General features: G+C 42.2%; 1 protein-coding gene across 2 annotated transcripts in view; it reads right to left on the bottom strand.

Annotated features, from left to right (window-relative positions):
- The window catches only part of INTS14 (integrator complex subunit 14), a 35,392-nt gene that overhangs the window by 20,925 nt on the left and 393 nt on the right, over nt 1–14,074 (bottom strand). The window contains exons 2-7 of one of the 2 annotated variants that reach the window (XM_008053104.1): nt 13,230–13,360; nt 10,959–11,234; nt 9,374–9,481; nt 4,651–4,806; nt 3,035–3,153; nt 2,460–2,602 (exon numbers count right to left, since the gene is read on the bottom strand). In XM_008053104.1, coding sequence (XP_008051295.1) covers nt 2,460–2,602; nt 3,035–3,153; nt 4,651–4,806; nt 9,374–9,481; nt 10,959–11,180 — 748 coding nt within the window. In that variant the 5' untranslated portion in view covers nt 11,181–11,234; nt 13,230–13,360. Of the gene's footprint in view, nt 1–2,459; nt 2,603–3,034; nt 3,154–4,650; nt 4,807–9,373; nt 9,482–10,958; nt 11,250–13,229; nt 13,361–14,074 lie in introns of those variants that run through there. The other variant, XR_002481626.1, reaches the window with a different exon arrangement.

Below are 14,074 nucleotides of genomic sequence, written 5' to 3'. Positions count from 1 at the left end.
GTGTGGTCAAGTTGCTGGTAGGTGATCCATGAGATGTCTCCAAGTGCAAAGGGTTAAAACAGTTTCAATATAAGCTAGAAGAAAGATCTTAGACTAAAAGTTTACACGAGAAAGAAAAGACCGCTGGGCTCAGTGGCTCAGCCTGTAATCCCGCGCCTTGGGAGGCTGAGGTGAGTGGATTGCCTGAGTCTGAGGGTCTGAGACCTGCCTGGGCAACTTGGTGAGACCTCATCTCTACAATAAATCAAAAATTAGAGCCGGGCTCGGTGGCTCAGCCTGTAATCCTGTGCCTTTGGGAAGCTAAGGTGAGTGGATTGCCTGAGCCCGCGGGTTCGAGACCCGCCTGGGCAACTTGGTGAGACCTCATCTCTACAATAAATCAAAAATTAGCTAGGCATGGTAGCGCGCGCCTGTAATTCTGGCTACTCGGAAGGCTGAGGCAGAAGGATCGCCAGAGTCCAGCAGGTTGAGGCTGTGGTGGCTGGGAGCAGCCACTGCACTCCAGTCTGGGTGACAGTGAGACTCCAACTCAAAAAACAACAACAACAATAACAACAAAAAGACCTACTCAAAGTTACTCATCAACCAAGGATGATGGGAAGTGCAATCTAACTGATTTGAAGGCAACAGGACAGTTGGCACAGATTAATACACTGCTGCCCCATCAAGTTAAAGAGATGGACATTTTGCTTCCAGACAGCTAGAAGCAAAAAGCACAAAAAATTAAAAGCCTGTTCACAGCCCTTTATTCTAGACATCTTAACATCTGTATGTCCACAACTAAGAGCATTCGCTGTGCATTTAATTCTAATTATTTACTGACTGAACAATTCCCTATTGAACAGCTACCAGGTGTCAGGCACTAGCTGGGCATAGAGGCTACCAACAGCCACTGAAATGGTGATGACACCCATCTCCAAGAGGCTTAAAATGTACTCAAGGAGGCCACTCACCAACAAGAGACAAGTTCCCCTCCGCCCCTTCTTGCTATTCTTGACTCCACTTGGCCAGTCTCAGCTCAGCATGGTACAGCAATGTGGATAAGTTAAAAGCATTCTTTCTTTTATTTTTTTTTGAGTTGGAGTCTTACTCTGTCACCCAGGCTGGAGGGCAGTGACACATCTCTCGGCCACTGCAGCCTCAAACTGCTGGGTTCTGGCGATCCTTCTGTCTCAGCCTTCCAAGTAGCCAAACTACAGGCGCGTGCTACCATGCCCAGCTAAGTTTTGATTTATTGTAGAGATGAGGTCTTGCCAAGTTGCCCAGGATGGTCTTGAACCCGCGGGCTCAGGCAATCCACTCACCTCGGTCTCCCAAAGTGCTGGGATTACAGGCTGAGACACTGAGCCCAGCCAAAAGCATTCTTTCATTGCTTTCTTTCAGTCACAAGAGCAGCAGGGCTAGTAGAGTAGAGGACATTGAGAACTCAGAGACTACTTGGTTGATTCCACCCATCCACCTAGTAAGAACTAGACGAAGTGACTTCCCAGAGTAACACAGAAAGTCATCTGAAAAGTAAAGAAGCCAGCCTGAAAAGTAAAGTAACAGAAGCCAGCCCTTCTTATATGACCTTAATGACAATGCTAATCAATCTCAGTATCTCTATTAAGAACCACCTCAAAGATTTCAATGATAGTGAAAATGACTAGCGATTTGTGGTTATAGTTATCTAGGATTGGAGATTAACTCATGACCCCACCATTAAAGGCTAACATTCTGCCACCCCTTAGGTAACGTATACTCAAATACAAAGGGCTGATGATAATAGCACCTAGCATAGGCTGAGTACCCATAATTTAAAAATTTGAAAACTGAAATGCTCCAAAATCTAAAAGTTTTTGAGGGTTGACATGATACTCAAAGGAAACCTTCAAGACAGCACTTCAGATTTTGGATTTTCAGGTTAGGAATGCTCAACCACTAAGTATAATGCAAATATTAAAAAAAAAAAAAAAAATCTAACCGGGCACGGTGGCTCACGTCTGGAATCCCAGCACTTTGGGAGGTGGAGGTGAGAGGATTGCCTGAGCTCAGGGGTTCAAGATCAGCGTTAGCAACATGGCAAGACTTCATCTCTACAATAAATAAAAAAAAAAGTAGCCAGGTGTGGTGGTGCATGCCTATGGTTCCAACTGCTTGGAAAGATGAGGTGGAAGGATTGCTTGAGCCCAGAACAGGTCAAGGCTGAGGTGGCTGTGAGCATGCCACTGCGCTCCAGCTTAGGCAATAGAGTAAGACTCCAACTCAAAACAAAAACAAAAACAAAAAAACCCCCGAAATTTGAAACTCTTCTGGTCCCAAGCATTTTGAATAAGGGATACCCAATCTGTATTAGAGTATACGTTTCTTTTCAACACTCCTAGATAGAGAAGAAAGTAAAAGTCACAAATTGGAAGAAAGTAAGAATAACAGAAAAACTAAGAAGTCTTTTTTTTTTTTTTTTTTAAAGAAATTATTACCTGTGTTAATGACTTTAGGGATAGGATCAATTTCTTCATCTACAACAAAAGGTTCTGGCCTGGGGAAGACTTGCACATCAGCAGTTAAGTGGCCACACTTGAGGACAGCATGGAAAGGTGTATATGCCAGATCGATTAGTTTGCTGGAATATGATAATTAGCTGTTATAGGACGAGTAACATGACACATACAAAAGTAATTTTTCAAGATGCGAAGTTTGTTTTCCCTTCAAGTTGGCTCCCAAACTAAGACATGACCATCTGTGAAACAGAACAAAATCTGGCATTTTTGGTGAGGAAATTTCAACTCTGAAAAGCCCAAAAGCAAGTTAATTTTTGAAATTGCTGAGTCACTGTCAGGAAGTCATTATCCAAAGGCATTTTAGATTTAATCATGCATAATTTAAAAGGAAGTGAACTTTAAAAACACTACCACCAATGATTTTACAAGAAAAATGTGCAACATAGGGAAATGAAATGACACAATTAGAAATAGTAAAATAGATAATCTTGCTGGATATCAAATTGTAATATTGGATTGTAAAGAAATCAAAAAAGCTCTAAGCATATACTCACCCAAACATAGATTGCACATTTTTCAAGCACAGGGGGCCATCAATAGTAAAAATCTGCCCTTCACCGTTGTTTAAATCTATGAGACGTTCAAGGCATTCCAAGGAATCAGTGCTCTGAAGCTACAAAGCAAAACAGATGTCTCCTTTAAAGTGACACAAAATGCCAAATTATAATCAACCCATCAAGGTAAAAGACATTATAATAACACAAGCAATAAATAACAGACCTTTTTTTTAAATAGCCAATGTGAGAAGAAAATAACTAACAATTCTGACTCAAGGTTACCAAAGAGAAATGTTACATAGAATGACAACAGAACTATTTCATTCAGAAAGTAGTTTTCAAAGATTCCCAGAGGTGACCACAGTTGGTATATATGCAGCATCTTCTCTCCAAAGTGTTTCTAACATCTTACAAAGAGAAAACTGAGGTGAAGAAAGGTTAAATAGCTTTCCCAAATGAATCATTTAATAAATTACATTATAAATAAATAAAATAAATTAAATCACTTAATAAAACACACATCAGGTACATAACTTTATTCTTCCATCAAAATCAAAGCAAACTCTGGCAACATTTCTGGCAGAATGGACTTAAGAATTTCTAAATGAGAGAAATAACTAACACTAAGAGAATACCGCGATCTTTTTTTTTTTTTTTTTTTGAGTTGGAGTCTCACTCTGTCACCCAGACTGGAGTGCAGTGGCCGCTCCCGGCCACCGCAGCCTCAACCTGCTGGGCTCTGGCGATCCTTCCACCTCAGCCTTCCAAGAAGCTGGAACTACAAGTGTGCGCTACCACGCCCAGCTAATTTTTGATTTATTGTAGAGACGAGGTCTCGCCAAGTTGGCCAGGTGGGTCTCGAACCCGCGGGCTCAGGCAATCCACTCACCTCAGCCTCCCAAAGGCACGGGATTATAGGCTGAGCCACCGAGCCCAGCTAATACCACGATCTTAGTATCCATCTAGAATGGATAACACTCCAATTATGTTTCCAGATGGGGCAACACTCAGGAATTTCAAAGAGCACTTGAGACAAAGTGTCTATTTTTTTTTTTTTTTTTTTTTTTTTTTGAGTTGAAGTCTCACTCCGTTGCCAAGGCTGAAGTGCAGTGGCACTGCACTTCAGGGTGAGCCACTGAGCCCAGCCAAGACCAAGGGTCTTTTAAAATACAGTTACTGGCCGGGCTCAGTGGCTCAGCCTGTAATCCCAGCACTTTGGGAGGCTGAGGAGAGTGGATTGCCTGAGTCCGCAGGTTCGAGATCAGCCCAGGCAACTTGGCGAGACCTTGTCTCTACAATAAATCAAAATCTAGCAGGGCATGGTAGCACGCGCCTGTAGTTCTGGGTACTTGGAAGGCCAAGGCAGAAGGATTGCCAGAGTCCAGCAGGTCGATGCTAGGGTGGCCCTGAGTATGCCACTGCACTTCAGCCTCGGCAACGGAGTGAGATTCCAACTAAAAAAAAAAAAAAAAATACAGTTAGTGACCAGCCTCAGCTAGAACCAATGAAGTTCAATGTATATGCAATATGGTAGTAATAGCATGTACTAAAGAATAAAATGAGCTCTAAAACACACCTAATCAAACCAAAAAGAACTTAGTAAAAGGTATTACCTCCTCCAAATTCGCCATGCACATGATATATAACTTAGACGGGAAAGGAAAAGGCAGTGGAAACCTACTGCTCTCACTTCGCTGATTGTGAGTAGCTAGGCTATGCCGCAGTGACCCTCTGCCAATGCCAAGACAGCCATCAGTCACCAGAACCACCTGTTTGCAAAAAGAGAAAGGAAGTTTGTACATTAAATTACATATTTAAGGCAATCCCATTTAGCTATGTTTTCACTGCCAGAAAGGAGCATGAAGAACCCCACTCCACACTATAGGGTGAAAAACTGTAATGATATCTTGATTATAGTAGTGGTTACATAGATGTATACATTTGTCCAAACTCCATGAACTTGAACTTTTGCATTTTATTATAGTTTGTCTAAATCTTTTTAAAAAGCATGCTTTTGAACACTTAAAAAAAACTATAAAAATGTTTATAACCAATTCTTACTTAACAGTATTAAAACTAGAACCCCGTCTACTAGATAAGAAGTTGCTACTAAAGACACCAATGTCAAAACTGCATGAGGACCCATTTCACATGTGTCCCTAGGAAGTACCAGCACAAAGTCTGAACTTTGCCACTTTATTTCCAAAGATGACAAACTCTATCCCTGGTCAACTAAAATGACAAGTGCTTTAAAAATGTACTTATAAAGGTCACTTAACCAGATGTGTACAATATCTTGTGTAAAATGTACCGTTAATCCATTTGTTAAGCAATTTGGAAAAGCCAGTAAAATGTACCAACAATAGACAGTAGTTGAAAATAGTTTTCCTTTCTCTCACTGCTTGAGTGATTCTGTGGGGGGTGGATTTCTCAAGCATCCCAGGGGAGGATTATTTCTGCTCTCCCTTGCCTAGTCCAGTCACTTGGTAATAACAGGCCACGAAAGCAGTTGAAATACCAAGACTGGCACTTTGCTGCTGCTGCTTTTTTTTTTTTTAAAATGAGAAAGCAGGATTTATTGAGAGGACAGAAAATCTTCCATAGTAGGAGGGGACCCAAAGGGATTGCCCAGCACTTTGCTTCTAAAGCCCAAGAATGCTTAACAGAGGTCCCCTGGAGGGATGTCATCTTTTGGCAAGATAGTCAACCGATTACAAGGCAATTTCCTTTTCTAACTATCAACTAGAGCTATAAAATGATTTGCTTCTGCTAGCTTTTCCAGGTGCTATGTGTTAATGAAATGCTTCATGTAATATCAAAATAAGGCAGACAACTGAATAATGAAGACACAGTCGAGCTGTCTCAAACTTTGGTTAAAAAAATTCCACATTTTGGACGGGTATGTTAGCTCACACCTATAATCCCAGTACTTTGGGAGACTAAGGTGAGAGGACTGTCCGAGCCCATGGGTTCAAGACCAGCCTGGGCAACTTGGCAAGACCTCATCTCTACAATAAACCAAAAAATTAGCTGGGCAAGGTGGCATGTGCCTGTAGTTCCAGTTACTTGGTAGGCTGAGGAAGAAGGATCACTTGAGCTCAGCAGGTTGAGGCTGCAATGGCTGTGAGTGTGCCACTGCACTCCAGCTTAGGACACAGAGTGAAATTCCAACTCAAAACAAACAAACAAATAAACAAAACCTCCAAATTCCACAAATTTGTGTAATAGTTACTGATTATAAAAACAACACCAGTCTACTCCTAAATGATACAGTGATTGGTTTTGTATGTTTTGAGCTTTATTTTTATTCTGTTTGGGGTTCATTGAACTTCTTCAATCTGCAGGTTTGTAGTCTTTTTTTTTTTTTTTTTTGAGTTGGGAGTCTCACTCTGTCACCCAGACTGTAATGCAGTGGCCACTCCCGGCCACCGCAGCCTCAAACTGCCGGGCTCCGGCGATCCTTCTGCCTCAGCCTTCCAAGTAGCTGGAACTATAGGTGTGCGCTACCACACCCAGCTAATTTTTTATTTATTGTAGAGATGAGGTCTTGCCAAGTTGCCCAGGCGGGTCTCAGGCAATCCATTCACCTTAGCCTCCCAAAGTGCTGGGATTACAGGTTGAGCCACCGAGCCCAGCTTGGGTTTGTAGTCTTAATAAAATTCGGAAAAATTAAAAAACAAACAAAAAACACCAATAACCACTGTCTCTAACACAGTGGTTTGGACCTGATTCACCTCAAAACTCATCAAGCAAGCGTAAGTGTATTCCGACCCAGCCCCTTGCCTCTGGGGTACAGTATACCTCAAGTTCAGATTCTTTGTTTTCTCAAAGAAAGAAAAACATCAAAAGGCAGAAATCATGATACACAAGATCTGGCTCTTAAGATTTTTCTGAGTTTCTCTTCTAAAAACCAAAGAAGAAATAGCAAATAGAAGTATGCTACCTTCCAGCTTCCAGAGCAGAAGATACTGGTAACAAAGCTCCATTATTCAGTATATTTAGGAAACGCTTCCAGACCAGAAGATACTAGTAACAAACTCCACTATTCAGTATATTGTTAGGAAAAAAGATATTCCATATGTATAGATTTACCAAAACAAATAATGCAGTTATGAAGTGAGGTGCCAAACTTTATTATTTCTGAAAAGAAACTGATCAAAAGGCATGCACTGGTTTCTTTAGCGAAGTAACCACTGTATTCTATAAAAAAGTGTCTTTTCCACAGTAATAAAAAATGTTTCTGCTTTTTTTAAAAGGTGGGTTTATTGAGCTATAATTTACATGCAGTAAAATCGGCCCTTTTTAGTATACAGTTTTATGACTTGTGACAGCTGCATTCCAGTAATGTAAAAACACCCACACAAATGGCCAGGTACAGTGGCTCAAGCCTGTAATTCCAGCACTTTGGGAGGCCAAGGTGAGAGGACTGCTTGAGCCCATGGGTTCAAGACCAGCCTGGAACACGGTGAGACCTCATCTCTACAATAAACCAAAAATTAGCCGGGCATGGTGGCGCGTGCCTGTAGTTTCAGTTACTTGGAAGGCTGAGGCAGAAGGATCGCCTGAACACAGCAGGTCAAGGCTGCGGTTGTGGTGGCTAGGAGCATGCCACTGCACTCCAGCCTGGGCGACAGAGTGAGACTCAAACTCAAAAAAAAAAAAAAAAAAAAGCCGGGCTCAGTGGATCAGCCTGTAATCCCAGCACTTTGGGAGGCTAAGGTAAGTGGACTGCCTGAGCCCGCGGGTTCGAGACCTGCCTGGGCAATTTGGCGAGACCTCATCTCTACAACAAATAAAAAAAAAATTAGCAGGGCGTGGTAGCACACATTTGTAGTTCCGGCTACTTGGAAGGCTAAGGCGGAAGGATCGCCAGAGCCCAGCGGGTCAAGGCTGCGGTGGCCGGAAGCGTGTCACCGCACTCCAGTCTGGGTGACAGAGTGAGACTCCAATTCAAAGAAATAAAAACACCCATACAATCAAGATAAGAAACAGAAAGAACAGTTCCATCACTTCCCACGTTCCTGCCTGCTTCTTTTGGGTCAATTCATATCTTTCCCTCACCTCCAGACAATCAGAAATCTTATTTATTTATTTTTTTTGAGTTGGAGTCTCACTCTGTCGCCCAGACTGGAGTGCAGTAGCCGCTCCTGGCCACTGCAGCCTCGACCCGCTGGGCTCCGGTGATCCTTCCGCCTCAGCCTTTCAAGTAGCTGGAACTACAGGCATGCACTACCACGCCCGGCTAATTTTTAATTTATTGCAGAGATGAGGTCTCACCAAGTTGCCCAGGCGGGTCTCGAACCTGCGGGTTCAGGCAATCCACTCACATCAGCCTCCCAAAGCGCGGGATTACAGGCTGAGCCACTGAGCCCGGCTACAAATCTTATTTTTAATGAAAAAAATAAATACTAGTAAGGCCACTGACGCTACTGGGAATTCTGTGTTTGGCTACAGTATAATAAAAGACCATACACCAGGGGCCAGCCAACCATGGCCCACAGGCCAAATCCAGTCCAAAGGCCAAATCTAGTTCCCTGTAAAGTTGCATTTAAGCACAGTCACAGCCATCTATTCCCTTATAATCTGTGGCTGCTTTCATGCTTCACAGCACAGATGAGCACAGATACCTGCAAAGCCTGAAATGCAGAGTCTGCTGACTCCTGATGTAGACTATTATGATTTTCCTTTTAGCAATGTTTCTGATTTCTCCCTCAAAATATGCTACCACTTCTCAAAGTACCTATAGAGCATACTTTCCATTTCTCTTTTTCTGCTACTACTTTGCTCTGATTTGAGGCTGCTGTGTATCTACTGTGGACTCTAAGAGTGACAAATTTTATGCCATTCATACCTCTCACTTTTTAGACAGATAGCTGAGATCATTAAAAGTTTGCTAGATAGGCCAGGTTCAGTGGCTCAGCCTGTAATCCCGCGCTTTGGGAGGCCGAGGTGAGTGAATTGCCTGAGCCCGTGGGTTTGTGACCCTCCTGGGCAACTTGGCGAGACCTCATCTCTACAATAAATAGACAGACTATACTACACAAATGTTTACAATTCTATCACTCAAAATTATAATCACCCCTTCCAGGAAGTGTAGTTTTAAAATTCCAATGTGAGCCCTTTGTGTTTTATACAAACAGCACTAGTATGCAATAAATCAATCTACTAGGAGGATGCTTTCCTTAAGGCATAATTTTGCCGCTTTCTGAGCACATTAGAGTTGATTTAGTAACTTCCATTAAAAAGATACCCATGGTACAAAATGTAGTTTGTGGAAATTGTGGCATGCTATCTCAGACTGTTAAGTCAGGGCAATGAGAAAGAATTGATCATTACCTGGCAAGGAATTGCGCCACCCCATTCTTGCTGAACGATATTGCAAACACCAACTAATGCAGACTCCAGGCAGGTTTTGTCATAATCATCCATGTTACTTAGTGCTTCCTTTGTAAATAAAAGACAAGATTTCTCATTATTCTTTAGTTTTAATTTATTAGAAAACAACATAAACTGTTCAAAGTATGGATATTACATAGGAGACATTGTGTCTGAGAACCCCAAAGTAAGGTTCTCAAAGAAGTAAAACAGACTTCAACTGTAAAGGTTAATTAAAAGAGCTTCCCTGTATTTCATCCTCTTATTAGGTGAGAGTGAACAGTGTACCAAGTACATAGATTTATAGGTAGACTATGAAGGAAAAAACTAAAATGAACTTTTAAGCACAACACATCACAAAAATAATGACAAAATGTACTGAATACTAAGTATATTCTAAACAGCATTCTAGGTACTCTCTGTGCACTTAATCATCACAATGACACTGTAAGGTATACATTATCAACCCTATTTTCAAATGAGGAAACTAAGGAACAGAAAGACTTTGAAGTGGCAGAGCCTGGATTTGTACCCAGGTAGTCTAACTTCAGAGCTCCTGGTCTTAAGCATCACTCCTCACTCCTTATATATCAATTTTCTAAAGTTCAGAACTATGAAACATCAGCAATCCTTAATTTATTCACTTATAAGAAAATCAGTACAATTTAAAAAAAAGTTATTGAGTCACTAAAAAAAATGTGAAATAATCAAAGAAGGAATGACTTTAACAAAATTTTATTACTTAGGCCAGGTGTGGTGGCTCATGGTTGTAATCCCAGCACTTTGGGAGGCTGAGGTGGGAGGACCACTTGAGCCCAGGAGCTCAAGACCAGCCTGGGCAACATACTAAGACCTCGTCTCTATAAACAAAAAAACAAACAAACAAAATGGATTACTAATACTTAAAAAATTCAAACTGCATTGTTCCTGGATTTCTAAACCATTGAACAATTATTAAACTGCTCAGTTTAATTCCACAAATACTTCTTGACTGCTCACTATGGGCAAGGCACTGCTGGAAATATTATGATTTAGAGATGTTAGAAAGTAAATTATCTGACATAACAGATAAACACCTTTGAAAGAAAACATCTATCAGGCGAGGTTTTAAAATGATAATTTCTTGGTATCTATAAGTCAAAGTTGTTTGCTGGAAAAAAATATCATTACTCTAGAATAAGGGTTTTTGTAAGAAAGGGCTGTTTGTCATTTTAAGTTTTATGGGAAAGTAGAAAAAAGTAAAGTGTTGAACCTAAAGACCCTAAACTTTGGGGAATGTAGCACTGCATTCTGAGATGTTTGCCTTTCCACAGGGAATTCCAGAAAACCAAGAGAAGAGAAGGCAACAAGCACCTTACACTCTAACAAAGAAAGGCATAAGACCTATAAGTTGTGAATCCTTGTTGTTTAACTACACATATTAAGTACCCATAGGCTTATTTTTATATAATTCCAAGTTCTAAAAATTCGGTGCAATATTGTAACACTGTTTTCCTCCCAAAAAATCTGGGGCCCTAAACAACAATAACTTATTCCCTGTTTGTACCTGTAGGGTATTATAATCCCTTGTGAAGGGGACCATCAGCTCCCAAAGAGATGAAAAAATCACGAGTGCTGTAAATTCAAGCTTATAATTTGTGGCCATGTGTTCAAACAGCATTGTCAAACCGTGGGCTGCTAGGTGCTTACGCTGGTATTCCTCGGACCCCTCGACAGACACCGGTCGGGTCATGGAAAGGGATACGTCCATTACCACCACGGTGGGCATGATGAAAATGATCCCAGTGTATCCAATCAAAATGTAAACAATTATAGAGAAATGCTGCAGAAAATAAACACAGTCTTACACGTCATGGAGAGAAAAATATATTTTTCATCATAATTTTAACCAGTTTCCAAGAAATGAGTGGAGGCAAACCCGATTTAAGTTGAGGTAAGGGCAAATCTATGGAGAATTCAGTGAGAGGGAGGTAAGCAGCTTAGATCACTGTGAAGAACACTCAGAATCACCCACTAAGTGACCATAAATCAAAACCCACCTTAAGTACTTCTATTAAAAAAAAACCCCACTATTTTTAGGTAGCCCTTGACTTTCTTACATTCAACTTATATACAACTTCAAATAATAAACACTCCTATATCACCTCTTCTCTAATCCTTAATTTACTGAAGAACATTTCTAGTTGTCATAGGGTAGTGTTATTTGACAATCAACCACTGTTTTTTGGCAACACCACTGTCTTAACACAGGAGTATTAGTGCAAGTGTTTAATTATGTTGCTATTTGGTGCCCTTATTCTATTAAAATAAAATGTAAAAAATGAAAGGGTTACTGAAGTCATAATCCAAATCAGACGAAAGCTGGAAATCATGAGGCATGACAAAAGCAACACGCTGTTAGTTTCAGTACTGTCCACTGTACATGTACTGGCCTTTAATTGTGAAGGGAAAGAACAACATATACAAGTTATATATGAAGTTGGAATTAGCTCATGAAACTGTAGAAAAGTCAAAAGGTAGAAATGGAGGAAACAGTTATTTAAAATATGGATTGACAATTAGCATAAAGAAAACATGTCTGTGCTCAAAAATAAAAAAAACAGTCCACAGATACTCAGAACTGTTCACGTGGATACAGCTTGCTGCTACTCTGGCAAAAGCAAACTGTAGTCTACTGTCACAATGAGATGTATTTAGCTATAAATGAATGACATTGTAAGTATCAAAAAAATATTTATATAAAGTAACTGAGAAGAGCAGCTCACAGGACTGTGGGGGACACTGCTTACAATGTCTTAAAAGTCATTTTGCATATGTACAGAGAGGGAAGACTAGGTGGATATAAACAGGTTAGAAATTCAATGTTCAGGTTGGGTTTGGTGGCTCAGCCTGTAATCCCAGCACTTTGGGAGGTGGAAGAGAGTGGATTGCCTGGGCCTGCAGGATTGAGAGCAGCCCGAGCAACTTGGCGAGACCTCGTCTCTACAATAAATCAAAAATTAGTCGGGTGTGGTAATGTGTGCCTACAGTTCCAGCTACTTGGAAGACTGAAGTGGAAAGATTGCTGGAGCCCAGAAGGTCGACACTGGAGTGGCCATGAGCGTGCCACTGCACTCAATCCTGGGTGACGGAGTGAGACTCCAACTCAAAAACAAACAAAAAAAAAGAAATTCAATGTTCACGAATTTCTTTTTTGGGATATACTTTAAAACATGTAACAGTGGGCAGACTGCTTGTTTTAGTACAGAATCCAATTGCAAATGAGTGATACTCTAAAATCCCACTTGTAAGTAGGTTGTTGGTAACTCAGATATATCAGTTCATAGAAAAAATATTATAAATAGGGTTAGGGACTCAGGTCAAGCAGGAGAAGCCTTACCACAACATGGCCTGAGATACATTTCAAATATGGTAATATCTCCTGTATCCAACATTGACAAAGGTAAACCAGAGAAAAAAATTACTTTTCCAGACACTTTAGAATTCCAAAATGTTTAACTATTTCAATGGAAAAAATTAAAATATGTCTCTTGCTAGTCTCCTTAAACAGCATGTGCTAAAGGAGACTTGGCCTCACCACTCAAACTCCACACAAGCCTGAGGTTCCACTTCACACAGCACTTCCCTGAGATGTGTCAGAGGGCATGTTCTGGAGAGGTGCCCAGAAAAGCGAGTCCAGGCCGTACTAAAGATTCTGGGAAGCTTGACAAAGAACCTAGCTGATTCTGTGAACCCTGTTTTCCTACTCAACCCTCCTATATGTAACTGCTGCGAAGGACCCAGGGCACAGGTGTGATCGCCAGGAAACCCCCCTTACCCTCCAGGAACCCCTGGGGCTCTGCGTGGTACTCCTGTCCTATTACTCCATGCTGGGCCACCGCCTGGGTTCCGATCTTGTCAGCGAGCCTTTGTCATCACTCTTCCCTCTTCCAGTTTGCTGCTCGGCTACTGTGGGATGGGAAGCCAAGGGAACAAGCTTGTTAAAATATGTCCAAAGTCAAGGTTAGGGTCCTTGCGGGCCTGGGGTTTCTTCCAGAGCAAGGCGCACATGCCCGGGCGCATCAACTTGGTGCTTTTTTGTCTACTCAGGCTTTTCCTTTCTGGGTCTTCGCTGTGCTGCTGGGGCACAGAGTCCTACACAGGGAAGTCTACACTCGTTAGATCACGACACGGTTCACCGGGGCTGTCTCACGTCTGTGCCCCCAACCCAAGTATTAAGTAACCGGCACATGCCCCGCAGATCCCTGGCACTGCCCAGTGAGTTACCCTAACCGGCAGGGGTAACGTCACTTCCTCAGCAAAACACTCTAGACGCCAGAAGCGTCTCCGCGTCGTGCACCGAGGCCTCACCTCCGCTCAAGATGGGCTCGCGAGGAGGACGAGGGGAGCAGTCTACACAGACTCAGCCGGGCACAAAGGAGTCCTTACAGCCCGTGACCTCGCGCGACCCCAGACCCCGAACAGGCTGTCCCCACGAGCGCTCGTGTCCGCCTCTGAGCGCGCCTCCTCCATGGGGCGACGTCGTGGACACCAACCGGCACTCGAGCCGCAGGCAACGGACCCTCGCGTCCTCCCCCCCGGCGTACATCTAGGGGTCTCCTCAAGCACAGAGAGCTTCCGAGCACAGGCCCGCGCGACCGCCAGCCACACACCCGCAGGTTC

This window comes from Carlito syrichta, unplaced genomic scaffold (genome assembly GCF_000164805.1).
Source record: "Carlito syrichta isolate Samal-C Ts95f unplaced genomic scaffold, Tarsius_syrichta-2.0.1 Scaffold73074, whole genome shotgun sequence".
Lineage (NCBI taxonomy): Eukaryota > Metazoa > Chordata > Mammalia > Primates > Tarsiidae > Carlito > Carlito syrichta.
This window is presented reverse-complemented; position numbering and strand designations above follow the sequence as displayed.